We start from the raw sequence: 16,788 nt of genomic DNA, 5'->3' as shown, positions 1-16,788 counted from the left end.
ACTAGCACTTTATGAAAATAATGCGAAGTTTTGCACAATGAAAGTGATAGTGCTGTAGCACTAGCACTTTTATTTAGAAGCTATACATATATTTTTTGCACATATTAGTACTGTATGAAACTAGCACTTTATATGCCTAAAGCACTTTCTTTAAAATGCCTATTTGCACAGTAAAACCGATTATTTTCAAGTGTATATATTTTAGAATAGGTTCTTTTAATTGTGCAACGCAGCTAATATATAATATGAATTCTTGTATATGCTAACAATGGGCTCTATACGAATATCTTTCTTGACAGATTGGCAACTGAAGGCTGATGATCTAATCTGCTCCGGTCTCGGTGTCCGGTTTTTGGAAGAGAAATTGGGTGTGGTTGGAATATATATATATATATATATATAGTGCAGTGAAACGTGTCATCTTCCATTGAATAAACCGTCTTCCTGCAAACTCACTTGAGGAGTGATTGTTTCTTGGATGTATTTCGCTGTATTGTGTGAGGCTTCGGAGGTCCAGACCTACTAAGTTCCGCCGTTCATAGACGGAACAAGGACTGCTTTCTTCATATATATATATATATATATATATAGGCATTCAATTGAAGGAGACATCAAGGCAAACGTAAGTTCAGGGGTTTAATGGCAATGTAGCAAGCACACCGAAGTTCAGAAACACCCCTCTTCTTTCTTTAAACGCCGGACGCGTTTCGGGACCATACCCTTCATCTGCGGCGTGTGAGGAACAGCTGAATGCACGTCATGAAACTGCGCACCTTAAGTACAAGCCTGCCTTACTGGCGTGGCAGAACGCTGAGCATCCTGGGTGTCGTAGTGCGCCATGGGTGTGCATCCAGCAATATATGTTCAATTAAAATCCCATATTGGTTGAGGGACATGTTCACTGTCCCGATGTGCCCCGCCTGGAATCGCCAACCTGGTGAGCTGGCGTCGTCCTGCAACGACCACCAGCTTACTGTCCTTCCCTGTTAATACCAAGAAGCCAGCTGGCCATTGGACAGGATCCGCTGCGTGTGCGGCGAGTCTTCCTTCACGACCGGAGCTGGCCGTTTAAAATTCACACAGTTGCAGGCACTCAATTGAAGGAGACATCAAGGCAAACGTAAGTTCAGGGGTTTAATGGCAATGTAGCAAGCACACCGAAGTTCAGAAACAACCCTCTTCTTTCTTTAAACGCCGGACGCGTTTCGGGACCATACCCTTTATCTGCGGCGTGTGATGAACAGCTGAATGCACGTCATGAAACTGCGCACCTTAAGTACAAGCCTGCCTTACTGGCGTGGCAGAACGCTGAGCATCCTGGGTGTCGTAGTGCGCCATGGGTGTGCATCCAGCAATATATGTTCAATTAAAATCCCATATTGGTTGAGGGACATGTTCACTGTCCCGATGTGCCCCGCCTGGAATCGCCAACCTGGTGAGCTGGCGTCGTCCTGCAACGACCACCAGCTTACTGTCCTTCCCTGTTAATCCCAAGAAGCCAGCTGGCCATTGGACAGGATCCGCTGCATGTGCGGCGAGTCTTCCTTCACGACCGGAGCTGGCCGTTTAAAATTCACACAGTTGCAGGCACTCAATTGAAGGAGACATCAAGGCAAACGTAAGTTCAGGGGTTTAATGGCAATGTAGCAAGCACACCGAAGTTCAGAAACACCCCTCTTCTTTCTTTAAACGCCGGACGCGTTTCGGGACCATACCCTTCATCTGCGGCGTGTGAGGAACAGCTGAATGCACGTCATGAAACTGCGCACCTTAAGTACAAGCCTGCCTTACTGGCGTGGCAGAACGCTGAGCATCCTGGGTGTCGTAGTGCGCCATGGGTGTGCATCCAGCAATATATGTTCAATTAAAATCCCATATTGGTTGAAGGACATGTTCACTGTCCCGATGTGCCCCGCCTGGAATCGCCAACCTGGTGAGCTGGCGTCGTCCTGCAACGACCACCAGCTTACTGTCCTTCCCTGTTAATCCCAAGAAGCCAGCTGGCCATTGGACAGGATCCGCTGCGTGTGCGGCGAGTCTTCCTTCACGACCGGAGCTGGCCGTTTAAAATTCACACAGTTGCAGGCACTCAATTGAAGGAGACATCAAGGCAAACGTAAGTTCAGGGGTTTAATGGCAATGTAGCAAGCACACCGAAGTTCAGAAACACCCCTCTTCTTTCTTTAAACGCCAGACGCGTTTCGGGACCATACCCTTCATCTGCGGCGTGTGAGGAACAGCTGAATGCACGTCATGAAACTGCGCACCTTAAGTACAAGCCTGCCTTACTGGCGTGGCAGAACGCTGAGCATCCTGGGTGTCGTAGTGCGCCATGGGTGTGCATCCAGCAATATATGTTCAATTAAAATCCCATATTGGTTGAGGGACATGTTCACTGTCCCGATGTGCCCCGCCTGGAATCGCCAACCTGGTGAGCTGGCGTCGTCCTGCAACGACCACCAGCTTACTGTCCTTCCCTGTTAATCCCAAGAAGCCAGCTGGCCATTGGACAGGATCCGCTGCGTGTGCGGCGAGTCTTCCTTCACGACCGGAGCTGGCCGTTTAAAATTCACACAGTTGCAGGCACTCAATTGAAGGAGACATCAAGGCAAACGTAAGTTCAGGGGTTTAATGGCAATGTAGCAAGCACACCGAAGTTCAGAAACACCCCTCTTCTTTCTTTAAACGCCGGACGCGTTTCGGGACCATACCCTTCATCTGCGGCGTGTGAGGAACAGCTGAATGCACGTCATGAAACTGCGCACCTTAAGTACAAGCCTGCCTTACTGGCGTGGCAGAACGCTGCGCATCCTGGGTGTCGTAGTGCGCCATGGGTGTGCATCCAGCAATATATGTTCAATTAAAATCCCATATTGGTTGAGGGACATGTTCACTGTCCCGATGTGCCCCGCCTGGAATCGCCAACCTGGTGAGCTGGCGTCGTCCTGCAACGACCACCAGCTTACTGTCCTTCCCTGTTAATCCCAAGAAGCCAGCTGGCCATTGGACAGGATCCGCTGCGTGTGCGGCGAGTCTTCCTTCACGACCGGAGCTGGCCGTTTAAAATTCACACAGTTGCAGGCACTCAATTGAAGGAGACATCAAGGCAAACGTAAGTTCAGGGGTTTAATGGCAATGTAGCAAGCACACCGAAGTTCAGAAACACCCCTCTTCTTTCTTTAAACGCGGAGTATTTCCCATAGGTTGAAGCGGACACAAGGAGTTTTTACTTGCTCATGTGTTTAATTATCACCGCATGCAAGCAGGTCACCAGACGCAGCCAAATCTCATCCTAATAGTCTTAGCGCCAAACACGTTTCAGGATCTTCGTCCTTTCATCAGTGGCGTGCGGTATCAGGAAATGGAACGCACAGGTTTGTAGCACACAGTTCTTGAATGTTCCTACCTGCCCCAGTGGGCGTGTCTTGAAACATGGCCTCTTGGTCACTGTAGTGCGCTAATATTTCTCCCTAGTGGGTGTGCATTTCAAAGTCTCTCATTAACCCTTCTGTTTGAAATCCAAGTGGGTAGATGTGCAAGCTGCCAGTAACCCGCCCCGCTCTGTTGCAATGGTAGTGAGCAGTCGGGCTCTACCCTGCAATAGTGCCAAACACCTCCTTTCCACAGTTGCCTACACCGGTTGGTGTCAGGCTGGATCCGCAAACACGCGGCAGGCATTGCTTCTCGACCGGGACGGCCGAAATACATCCATCACACAGGATTTCCCAAAGGTTGAAGCAGACACAAGGAGTTTTTACTTGCTCACGTGTTTAATTATCACCGCATGCAAGCAGGTCACCAGACGCAGCCAAATCACATCCTAATAGTCTTAGCGCCAAACGCGTTTCAGGATCTTCGTCCTTTCATCAGTGGCGTGCGGTATCAGGAAATGAAACGCACAGGTTTGTAGCACACAGTTCTTAAATGTTCCTACCTGCCCCAGTGGGCGTGTCTTGAAACATGGCCTCTTGGTCACTGTAGTGCGCTAATATTTCTCCCTAGTGGGTGTGCATTTCAAAGTCACACCCATAGTGGGTGTGCATTTCAAAGTCTCTCATTAACCCTTCTGTTTGAAAACGAAGTGGGTAGATGTGCAAGCTGCCGTTAACCCGCCCCGCTCTGTTGCAATGGTAGTGAGCAGTCGGGTTCTACCCTGCAATAGTGCAGGGTACCCTCTAGGGTTCTACCCTGCAATAGTGCCAAACACCTTCTTTCCACAGTTGCCTACACCGGTTGGTGTCAGGCTGGATCCGCAAACACGCGGCAGGCATTGCTTCTCGACCGGGACGGCCGAAATACATCCATATATACCAGTAGGTATATATAGTTAGGACCTAGTTACCATAGGAAATCCCCAACATTCTATTGGGAATAACTTTGGTGCCGATTGAGGAATCTGCGTGTAATTTCCCTTACATTTTCTCTTCTCCGCTCCGCTCCATCCCTGAAAGTTTCAGGGGGATTCGTCAAGCAGGGGGGAGTCCCAAAACGTGTTTTCCCATGTTAATTTCCATAGGGACCTTTAGACACGGCTACAGCCCGAATGGCTGAATGGAATTACACCAAACTTGGCAAAATGGTAGGGCCTGGTATACACATGTGCCTTTGCTATGTTTGGTGAAAATCCCTCCAGTAGTTCTTGAGAAAATTGAATTTGCAATTTCTCAAATGGCATTTTTTATGGGACCTTTAGACACGGCTACAGCCCGAACGGCTGAACGGAATTACAACAAACTTAGCAAAATGGTAGATACAGGTATGCAGTAGTGCCTTTTCTTTATTTGGTGAAAATCCCTCCAGTAGTTGTTGAGAAAATTGAATCTGAGCAAATTATATATCTATATGCGCTCAACATTCTATTGGGAATAACTTTGGCGCCAATTGTGGAATCTGCGTGTAATTTTCCAGAATTTTGGCCAGCTCCGCTCCGCTCCTTCCCTGAAAGTTTCGGGGGGGATTCGTCAAGCGGGGGCCGAAAGGGGGGTCCCAAAACGTGTTTTCCCCATGTTAATTTCCATAGGGACCTTTAGACACAGCTACAGCCCGAACGGCTGAATGGAATTACATCAAACGTGGCAAAATCGTAGGGCCTGGTATACACATGTGCCTTTGCTATGTTTGGTGAAAATCCCTCCAGTAGTTCTTGAGAAAATTGAATTTGAAATGTTTTAAATGGCATTTTCTATGGGACCTTTAGACACGGCTACAGCTCGAACGGCTGAACGGAATTACACCAAACTTGGCAAAATGGTAGGGACAGGTATGCAGTAGTGCCTTTTCTATATTTGGTGAAAATCCCTCCAGTAGTTGTTGAGAAAATTGAATTTGAGCAAATTATATATCTATATGCGCTCACCGTACGCGCACCGTACGCGTACCGTACGCGTACCGTGCGCGTACCCTTACGTGCGCGAGCGAATTTCTGATTGGCTGGCAGCCGACTGTCAACATTCCAAACTGTCCAAACCAGGAAGTGTTGGCCACCATCTTGTTTTTCAGGAGAACTGAGCACAAGAGAGCCCAAATCAAGAGTGGAAAACACAAAAAGGGGGCAGGGTAGAGACCCCCCAACCCCCTAGCCCTTCTCAGGGGGTCTCAGAAGGACCCCCAAGGGCAAAAAAAAAAAATCCGAAAAAATTGAGGGGTACGCACATCGTACGCGTATGGTACGCGTACCGTGCCCGTACCCCGCGATTTAAAAAAAATAATAATACGTTTTTTTTGCACTTGGTGGTCCTTCTGGGACCCCCTGAGAAGGGCTAGGGGGTCAGGGGGTCTCTACCCTGCCCCCTTTTCGCGTTTTCCACTCTTGTTTTGTGCTCTCTTGTGCCTCACTTCTCCTGAGAAACAAGATGGCTGCTCAGGTGGTCCCAGAAGGATAATAACATTTATAAACGTTAACCGCTAATAGAATTAGCATTCACAAAACCTTTGAAATTTATTGAAAAAAAAAATAGGTTTCACGCCTGATATAGTTTGGAATTAGCATTTAAAAAACCTTGCAAATTCACTGAAAAAACCATAGGTTTCAGGCCTTATCTAGTTAGGAATTAGCATTTAAAAAAACCTTGCAAATTCACTTAAAAAACCATAGGTTTCAGGCCTTATATAGTATTATAGTTAGGAATTAGCATTTAAAAAACCTTGCAAATTCACTTAAAAAACCCTAGGTTTTCAGGCCTTATATAGTTAGGAATTAGCATTTTAAAAACCTTGCAAATTCACTTAAAAAACCATAGGTTTCAGGCCTTATATAGTTAGGAATTAGCATTTAAAAAAACATTGAAATTCCTCCTATATAGTTAGTTGTACTAACTATATTTTGCGCACCCGCAATCCACTGCTGATGATGTCACATATTACATCATTCATGACATGGTCAGTGACATCACTGATGACATCACTGATGACATCTCAAATGACATCACTGATGACATATCATTTGACATCACTTATCACATCACATGTGATAATACGATGCACCTCCTCACACTCTAATATAACCTTTGATACACCCAGTGTTAAATACAGACTACCATTCTTGAAACCATTGACACACCAATACCAGTTACTACATACGCACTCACTGATTCCTAGGTCTACACACACATTCACTCATTCACCCATAGAATCACTCATACATACAGTCACTCATCAATACAACATTATCATATGCACTCATACACCTGTACAGACACTCACACACTGCCACTCATCCATGGAGTTCCTCACACACGTAGTCAGTCATGCAAAAAATCAATCACACTTCCATTTCCTCGACTATACAGTTATACACACAACACCTTACTTATTCAAACATATACTAACACATACTTACTCTCTTATACAATCACTGATACAAGTACACAATGATCCATACAGCCACTCGCACATTCACTGGCTCTCATGTATAGTCATTTATATATGCCAACTCTCACATGCACTGTGTTTTACATATGTACTTACTTGGACATGTAGCACTGAGATATCCATTCACTCACCAGCACACCCATGCACACAGTCAACCACCCATATAGCTGTTTCGACATGCACTCTTGAACTCATACGCCTAGTGAATCAACTGCTCACACATCTATGCACAGAGTCACACACCTCCCAGCCACCCACACACACACTCAGTCTCCCATTCAAATACTTGGGCAACCAATCAATAACCCATATAGCCACTCATATAGCTACTGATCAACACATGCAGCAGCTTACACAACAACAGACATACTGATGCACACATTCAGACAGTTTAGTCACTAACCCATACATTTAGTAAGACACATGTAATCACTCACTCATACAGTCAGTCACGCACCTACTAAATCCTTCATCCAGACACTTATACATCCACTCATTCTTCAATATGTAAAACATATTTAAACTTTACAGAAGCACACAGTCACTGGATGATGTCATCAGTGATGTCATCAGTGATGTCAAATGAGATGTCATCAGTGATGTCATCAGTGATGTCATCAGTGATGTCACTGACCATGTCATGAATTATGTGATATGTGACATCATCAACAGTGGATTGCGGGTGCGCGAAATATAGTTAGTACAACTAACTATATAGGAGCAATTTCAATGGTTTTTTAAATGCTAATTCCTAACTATATGAGGCCTGAAACCTATGGTTTTTTAAGTGAATATATATATATATATATATATATATATATACATATATATATATATATATATATGTATATATATATATATATATATATATATATATATATATATGTGTGTGTTGTATTGTATTGTAATTGCATTTATATAGCGCTATAGCGCTTACTACCCCTGACGAGGCGTCGAAGCGCTTTTTCGGGGAGTAGCACGCTACTCCGGGACCCATAGAGGATTATTGTTGAATTAGTATAGTGAAACATGCAAGTACATTTTAAGTGGTGGGTAGGTTAGTCAGTTATTTGGATTTGGAATGATAGCAGAAGGATAGAGGAGGACAAAGGTTTGTATTTATATAGCGCTTGTTGACGCACGCTATTCAGGAAGCCTACAAAGGATTAGTGGTGAATTAATATAGTGAAATATGAAGTAAATTCAGTGGTGGATATTAGTTCGTTACTTGGAGTGAGAAGGATAGCGAAGGGATAAAAGGGGAAGAAAGATTTGCATTCATATAGCACTTGTTACCCCTGATGGGTGTTGAATCGCTTTTCTGGCGAGTAGCACGCCACTCTGGAACCCATAAAGGATTACTGTTGAAAATTAGTATTGTAAACAAATATGAAGTAATTTGAGTAGTGGATATGTTATTCAGTTATTTGGGTAGTATATTAGTATAGTTTAATATGGAATTTGAGAAGTGGACATGTTCGTCTGTTAATTTCGATTGAAAAGGATAGTGGAGGGATATAAGAGTGAAAGATTTTTTTGTTTTTTAAATTATTTTATATTTATTTTTTAGGTCTTAGCAATAGGAGGAGACTTTTGGATGAGTAAAAAGGAGTTTTGGAGGGGAGGACTCAGAGCAAAAAGTTTAGAAAGGTTTTAGGGGATCGGTATAGTAAAAGAGGTGTCAGATGATACAAGGAGGGGTAGAGTAGGAGAGACTCTAGAAAGGGTTATTTTGGCAATCATAGTAGTGGTATTGTGTTTGGGATAAATGAGAGAGTGGATGTAGAGGATATATTGATAGATGTATAGGATGAGAGTTAGGGTAGAACATTGGAAGGAGTAGTAGAAGAAGTTTTAGATGCGTCAGAAGGTTGGGCTAGAAAATATATTGAGCGAAGTATAGGCTGAGAAATAGGGTAGTGCATTGGAAATGCTAAATTAGAAGAAAGTAATAAATATGCAGATCCATAATTACATTGAAAGTATATAGATACATAAAGGAGGTAAGTATACGTAGATTAAAGATATTGATAGAGGCACAGGATGAGAAATAGGGTAGTGCATTGGATATGCTTTTTCGGGGGAAAACTAACAGACACACAGATCCAAGTACATGGAAGGTACATAGATGCACAATGGAAGTATGTACATGTAGACCAAAGATGATTTTTATTTATTTATTATTATTATTTTTTCTCTCAACAACATAATTATTTTACATGTTTATACAAAGTAATACACAAAGATAGGTACATATCTATAGTGGGAAAAAATGCTTGTATACAGAGGGATGTGCTGTAAATTTCTGTTTGCTTATGTGGGGAAGAGTCAAATCTTGAGTAGTTTTCTGAAGATATGGTGGTTGTCGGTGGACCTTACGTTTGGGGGTAAAGAGTTCAATAGTTTGGCTGCTTGAACAGAGAACGATGTGCTACCCATGGTTTTTTTCATGTATGGTGGGATTTTGAGGCGAGATGCTCCTTTAGAGCGGAGGTTCCTTTGTTGAATGTGTTTGGTGATTTTATTCCTGATGAAAAGCGGTCCCATTCCATGTATTGCTTTGTGGGTGATACAAAGCAGCTTGAACCCCGGCTGCTTTCAACCCAATAATGATGCCAATGATTTAATGAAGCTTCCCCAAATATTAATAAATAAATCTATACACATAAGCTTAAGGAGCCATCCGACACACTCCCACTCCAATACGCCTTCTCCCACGTAAAAGTAAAAAGGTTCCCAATATCCAACACCCGTCTCTGCCAGCGACAGTGCCAAGTGTTCCCTATTCCGTCAGGGTTGTAGGTTGTACCCTTATCAGTCAGTTCAACCCTATCAAAGACTATAACAGAGCTACAGTACAAAAGGTCAAAACGGCTGTTTCTAGCAACTTTAACAGACATGTAAGCAGGGTGGAGGCACAAATGTTAAAACAATGAGGAGTAGGTTTCGCAGCAGAGTACACATTGTTCAAGTACTTAGTGTTTGTGCAAGCCCTCATTTACAATATGATGCTACATCCCGAGCGCCCATCAGCTTTCTTCTCTTACCTAAAGTGTCTCCCATGACCAAAATGGAGCGGCGGGTCAGATCTGCATCAGCCACCTGGTTGGAAAGGATCACAGCTAGGTGTGGCCTCCAGTCACCCCACTTTGGATCCCCACAGCACTGCAGAAAGCAACAACATGAAGAATAAAGAAATAGCTTTAATAAAGCAGTAGCAATACAGGCAACATACTCATGTCCTCACAGTTGTTTCCACTCTTCTGTGGAATTAGAACAATAATAATTACTTTCAGTCCTCCCTTGACCTTTGTCATCTTTACAAAACACCCATACAAGTGCTGCACTTTTAAAAACAAGATATGCTTGCACAGTTTCCTACTTAAAACTGATCACAATACAAGGATCAAACTTTTCCATGTACAATGTGTCCAGAGTCCAGACCCAAATTTTACAGTCTTTTTGAAACATTTTTATGAGGTTAGGTTATTGTTTGTGCTTTTATTAAATATTTTCTGTTTCCTTTCAATACATTATAACATACATAACAAGAAGATAGAATATGTTTTCTTTGTTAGTATTTAACACCTTGGCTGCTAGGTGTTTTCCCGTCCTGTGCTGCAGGCCACTGTTTCCCATTGTTCATGACGAGCTCAGCTCGTCATCAGCACAGCTCAACCGTGCATCATGACGAGCTGAGCTCGTCATCAGCATCGAAAGGTTAAGCACTGTATAGCTAAATTTAGGGTTATGTTTAATTTTGGGATTAGCATTACATTTTAATTTACTGTTAGAAAATATGGCCAGAGGGACAACATGGCCGACGTATTCTTCTGACCTCCCTTGCAGGTAGCCTTTTTGGCATGATGAACCTGCACTCTGAGAAAGGCTGAACTTATTGGTGGATGCTCTGAAGAGCAGAGAGCACAGCAATGAGGTTGGTATACCTGTGAAGCTAGTAAATTGAGCTGTAATCGGAGGCGGCAGAAGCATTCGTGAGCATGGCGGGGAGATGGTAGGATGGTGCCCAGACAAGCATGGAGGGGGCAGAAGATCAGCAGAATAGTAGGTGATTACCGAATAAGTAAGTGAGAAATATGCCTGGGACACCTCCTGTTTTGATCTGCTCCTCCCTCAACCCTTGAAGAGCGGAGAGGGTGACTGAAAGAATGGTTGGCCACCTCCTAATTCATCTGAGACACTTCAGAAGTGAAGACTAGAGACCAAAATAAAGCACTGAAGCAGGCAGTGGATTCAGAGTGTGGGGCGGAGTGCAGTGCAAGACTTCCTTGATCCTGGTCTCCCTGCACATGAGCTTTGAACGGAGTGAAGCATAACTAGTGGCACTGGTGCTCATCACCTGGCCCACGTAAGAGGCCCTGACCTAGTCTACTGATATTGAACCAGGGTAAACAAATCAGAGTATAACCACCACTATGAACCAGACATTACCAGCAAAGGAGAAAATTGAAGAGGTCTGTGGACCGGCTAAGGGAGCTGGTTTGGATCTGGCGGTTCACAGTCATGGTACTATGCACGATGATGCATATAGACAATGGAAGCCCTGTCACTGAGACCTCCAGAATGATACCTCAAGTGTGTGAAGATGGACACAGATGTAATGACTAAACGACAGAGGTGTTCAGCATACTCATATTCTTGAGGGAAGAATGATGAGATTGAGGGGCTCACCTGGAGGGGGACCTTAAATTAAGCAGAGGCATGAAAGGCCTGGCCACGAAGGGGGAGCTGTCCCTAAGGGGTTGTGTCCCCTTTGGGACACATGTTGGATTGCCTTGGGGATGTTGGGATGAGTTAGGGTTGTGGGTGCAGACAGTGGTCTTTTTCACAATTGGCTGCTCCCCCAATGTGTTCCCTAAATGGACACTTTTTTAAAGAACCACCCCTCTTTTTAATGGACTATCCCCTGCATTCACAGCCATTCATAGGAGGTCGCAAAATACAACCTGCCTGATTAACATTCTTTAGGCACGTCATTTCATGACCTCTTGTAAATGAGCAATTTGTGGCGCGACCTATAGGTTGCATTACAAATTAAATCCTCGTTGACAAACTAGTTGTTTTCCATTTGCTCATCTGTGTTTTGCGAACAGGGATAGTACATCAGGCTAAATATTTTTTAAACAGACAAGCTAATTGGTGGCAGACAAAGGGAATTGGTTAAAAATGTACAGCCAGGATCTGGAGTGACTGTGTTTGCTATTTACAGACCCATTGAGAATTAATTTCCTTTTATTGTTTCCTATTAAAGATTCACATAGTCTCACTTTAAGAACAATCCATCCCTTTCTGAATACATTTCCCAGGCTCAAAAAGGATGAACAAATGAAGCACAGGCAAATTCTCTGAGAGTATCTCCTATGTGCATAGTTACTGATTTAAGATGAGGTTCATATTATTGTTGCAGTGGTAGATTGTGCCTCACACACCCCTACTATCTTACACCACCCTAGGATTACAGAGCAGACTGCTGAAAGAGACTGTGTGGAAATAGCTTTTTCTTATCATCCTTTTTAAAATGTTTTTGTACACTCTGGGGCAGATTTATGAGGCCGTTGCGCCTCTTTGCGCCGCAATTGCGTCACTTTATTTGATGCAACTGCGGCGCAAACAATGCACCCTATTTACAACGTGACGCATCTAGGAGATGCGTCACGTTGTAAAGCACTGCGCCATAAGGAGGCGTTCCTGCGCAGGAACACCTCCTGAAAGTGGCTGAGTGAAATCTATGAGATTTCACTCAGTCACTTTCAGGGCAATGCTGCGTCAAAACCTTGCGCCTGCTTGAAGCAGGCGTAGGTCTTGATGCAGCATTGTGTAGATGGGGCACCCCCGAGCCTTGCTGGAGCTGCGTCGCGCTTGCGACGCAACTCCAGCAATGCGCCACATTTCCGGCACAGATGCGTCACGCATCTGTGCCGTTTTTGCACCATGGTGCGCCGCATTATAAATGCGGCGCACCATGGGTGGCGGAGCTGTGGCGCACGTTAACTGGCGCATCCCTGGGGATGCGCCAGTTAACATAAATCTGCCCCTCTGTACTTAGTGCAGGCACCTGGCCAACTATATCTTGTCATACCGTGCATGCCTGGGGGATCCGGCCAGACATCAGCTGGAACAGGGTCTGCAGAGGGTCATTGTGCGATAGGGAGCTGGTGAACCTACAATGGAAGCGGAGATGGTAGCAATTACAGATGAAAGATGGCTCAACAGTAACTCAGAGCATTAAAAAAGCTGACAGATGAATGCACATGGGATCCAAAAGCGTATCTCTTGCAGAATATCAGGTCCAGGTGAATTAGTTATGAGGCATTACTTCCCACTCACTGTCATCTCTTTGCATAATAATCCCCATGACTTCTTCCACCCGCCACTAGCTACATATCTAAAAACAACTGTAAGGAAAACTTCCTTCCTGCGAATAACACCCATGTCCAGTTTGCCCCTGTGCATCTTGTCCATCACAGATCTGAAGTAAAACATATCCTTAGGCAGCCATCTGCCCTTTTCAAGCTCCAAGTACAACAGATATCAAGAGTCCTGCCCATTAACAGCTCTATGTACAACAAACCACAGACTTCCTTCCTGTCCATAACCAACTGCATGTCTATCTGGCCCCAAAGCGTCCTTCCTTTCTGCCAGTTACCAGCTCCATGTCAAATAGACCCTACATCAGCAAGACTTCCTTACCTACCCCCTCCCTCCTTTATTCCTTCTCCAGTAGACACTAGGGCCCCCTTCCTTTCTATGTCCAAGAGACCCCAGGGTTTCCCTTCTTTCTTTAATTACCAACTCCCTGGACAGCAGTTCCCAAGACTTCTTTCCTTCCTATTATCCATTTCAAGTCCAACAGGCCCCAGACCTTCCTTCCATTTTGCAATTTTCAGTTCCATATCTAATAGACTGAAAGACATTCTTTCTACATTTCTAACTCAATGGACAACAGAGAATAGACTACCTTCCTGCCCATTTTCAAATTCAAGTACAAAAGATCAAAGACTGTCTTCCGGCCTACTAACAGCTCCACATACAATAGTCCTCTAGTGGAATAGGATTAACACTAAGCAAAACTCAGTCGAATGCTGTATGTTGATAGGTATCTACTGAAAGACAAACATAGCAGCTACTTAACTAGTGACAAACATCATCATAGTGTAGGCCACTTAAACAAGACACTAGATTGCAAAACCAACGATTCCAGTGACAAGGTGTTTGAGTGAGTTAGCCAGTGACTGCATCTATGTAGAGCATCGTTTGTAATATGCCATCTTAAGGCACTGCTAACAAAGTTGTGTTGAAATCTGAAACGCTAGGCAATTAGGGATGAGGAAAAAGAAAACCTACATTTTTGGTGTTGTAAGGAGGCATATTTCTACGCCTAATAATGGTGGAACAAGATAAGATTACACTAAAGTGTGTTTCGGATAGTGAAATGGGACGGTGTTGGTGTATCTTCACTTCTGTGCATTGAACAAACAGTGTAGGAATACACTCAACTGCATTTAAGGATATGAAACCAGACTCAGTTGGAAGATAGAGATAGATTATTCAATGGTATTCCAAGACGTTTGAGGAAAGCGTTCAGACTAGAAAGAAGTAAGAGTCACTCGGAAGGAATGCTATAATTATCAATGTCACACTAGTGTATTCATATTATTGCATCAAACTCATAGAGATAGAGCGAATTTCAGTAAAGTCTCATTGGACCACCACCTATGCCAACACAGGAAGTGCCATCACCTATGACCACCGCCCATGATATCACATGGGATTTTACCACAGTGCTTTTAAACCCTTGAGGATGAGACAGTGGCTTTTTTAAAGAACGTTCTTGATTGAAAACTTGAGGCTACAGCATTTTGATTAACATTACAATATAAATGATACAAAAAATAAAACTAGTTTCTAAAACTTAATAAACCTAAGCCACTCTTACCTATAAAAGTTTAGTGGTCTTCATACAGGATATCATTTAGGGGTTTCAAGATAGTATAGAAGGTTTTCAAGAAGCCACAAAAGGTCAATTATACAACTCGCAGCCCCTGACTGCCCACTAGGGTAGAGCCCAGAGTGTCTTTACCTACTCATCACCCAGCTGTAGGTCCTCAGATCCATCTTGCTCGACAGAAACAAGGCGTGGCCCCAGAGCTGGCTTTTCATCGCCCAATCCAATGCATCCTGAAAACAAGAAGGTTGAGTGTAATAGGTCATGTTTTTCTTGTTTAACCACAAGAGGGGTGTCTAGACACACCAGGCCTCTGCCTTTAACCCCTTCCATGCTGGGCCGTTTCCGCCGCTGTGCGGTAAACAAAAGAACAGGGCGGGCCGTGACGAATCCCAGCCGTCATCAGCACACGAGCGCCGCAGAGCGTGACGGCAGGGGTTCGTCACCAGCATGGAAGGGGTTAAGGGGCAGCCACAGGAGTAATTCAGTCCTGGTGGTATTCATTTTTAGGTAAATCCAATTATTACAGCCTTACCCACATCTATAAAAGTATCAAGGTATTTTAAGATTACAAAGATAAGGTTATTTTTGACACATGCAAGTCCCATACTGCAACTGAATCGGTTTCTACACACAATACAACACACAATACACGAAAAGGTAACAAATATGAGACATACCATCACAAAAAAGAAGGCTAAAATAAACAGCTTTGTATCACAGTGTACCAATAGAAATTTAGCATTACTTCTGGTTTGTAGATACTAATGTTAACTCAAGAATACTTTCACAAATCTATAGGATACATGAAAAATTCCCAAAGTTTGCTCTGGTAAAACTGCACAATGTCATCCAAACAAATACAGCTTTTCTCCGGTAAACAAGGCTTTATAGACCATTCTTTCTTACTAATTGGAACCCACCCAGCTTGTTAAATCATTAAGTCTTCACTCACCACCCATATGCACTGCATGTAGAACATTTATAATATGTTAAATACAAACAATTCCCAGAGTCTCTTTTCTCTACGGGGAGAAGACTTGTTAATTTGGCATCACTTTTGCATGTTCAAAGTGGTCTTTTCAGAAGGTAGCTAATCCATTACATCAAGAACAACTGGGCATAAGCACACATTCATCCCAGGCAGAGCTCCTTGCATTAATTCACTCCCGCTTTGTCGAGCTCACTATGGATCAGACAAGGAGTATTATTTCAAGAATCAAATCAGGTTCTGCATTAGACCCGTGTCCGCTCAAAGTTCTTATGCCAGTTATGGACACGTTGATACCGGTTATAACTCATGTTTGCAACACTATGTTTAGCTCTGGAATTTTCCCGGCTTCTCTGAAACATACGTTGGTCAAACCCCTCTTAAAGAAAGCTAATTTGAATAAAGATGACCTGAAAAACTATCGTCCGATAGCCAGTCTTCCTTTCCTGGCTAAGGTGATAGAAAAAGCCATGAATCAGCAACTGTCGGAATTTGTGGAGCAGCACCAGTTGCTCGACAACACCCAGTTCGGATTCCGCAAATGTCATGGCACGGAAACTGCCCTTCTAAAGGCTGCGGATGACATCAGAGCCATACGAGACCAGGGGGGCACAGCACTCCTGGTACTGCTGGATCTTTCGGCGGCCTTCGACACGGTCGACCACAAGATCTTAGTCGACCGTGTCGAACGACTGGGGGTCCAGAAAACTGCTCTGGACCTGCTTGTATCGTTTCTGGCCAATAGATCACAAGCAGTATCTCTAGGACCCTACCAATCATCGAAGGTGTCTCTGCCGTGTGGGGTCCCTCAAGGCTCATCCCTGAGTCCGACACTATTTAATATCTACATGTCGGACCTTGCAAATGTCATCAAAGCATTTGGGATGAGCCTGACCTCCTATGCCGATGACACCCAATTGGTACTGGCTATCAAAGGGGACGGGGAGGAAGTGGCCAATCG

The 16,788-nt window shown here is 43.9% G+C and overlaps 1 protein-coding gene across 2 annotated transcripts in view; it reads right to left on the bottom strand.

The window, feature by feature from the left end:
- SEC16B (SEC16 homolog B, endoplasmic reticulum export factor) overlaps positions 1–16,788 on the bottom strand; it is a 407,021-nt gene that overhangs the window by 244,991 nt on the left and 145,242 nt on the right. For both annotated transcript variants that reach the window (XM_086956511.1, XM_086956518.1), the window contains exons 11-13: positions 14,972–15,069; positions 12,971–13,052; positions 9,918–10,035 (exon numbers count right to left, since the gene is read on the bottom strand). In XM_086956511.1, the coding sequence (XP_086812637.1) occupies positions 9,918–10,035; positions 12,971–13,052; positions 14,972–15,069 (298 nt within the window). The remainder of the gene's footprint in view (positions 1–9,917; positions 10,036–12,970; positions 13,053–14,971; positions 15,070–16,788) is intronic.

The sequence above is a fragment of the Lissotriton vulgaris genome, chromosome 1_1 (genome assembly GCF_964263255.1).
Source record: "Lissotriton vulgaris chromosome 1_1, aLisVul1.2, whole genome shotgun sequence".
Taxonomy (NCBI): Eukaryota; Metazoa; Chordata; class Amphibia; order Caudata; family Salamandridae; genus Lissotriton; species Lissotriton vulgaris.
The sequence above is the reverse complement of the archived record's forward strand: the minus strand, read 5'-3'. Positions and strand labels throughout refer to the sequence as shown.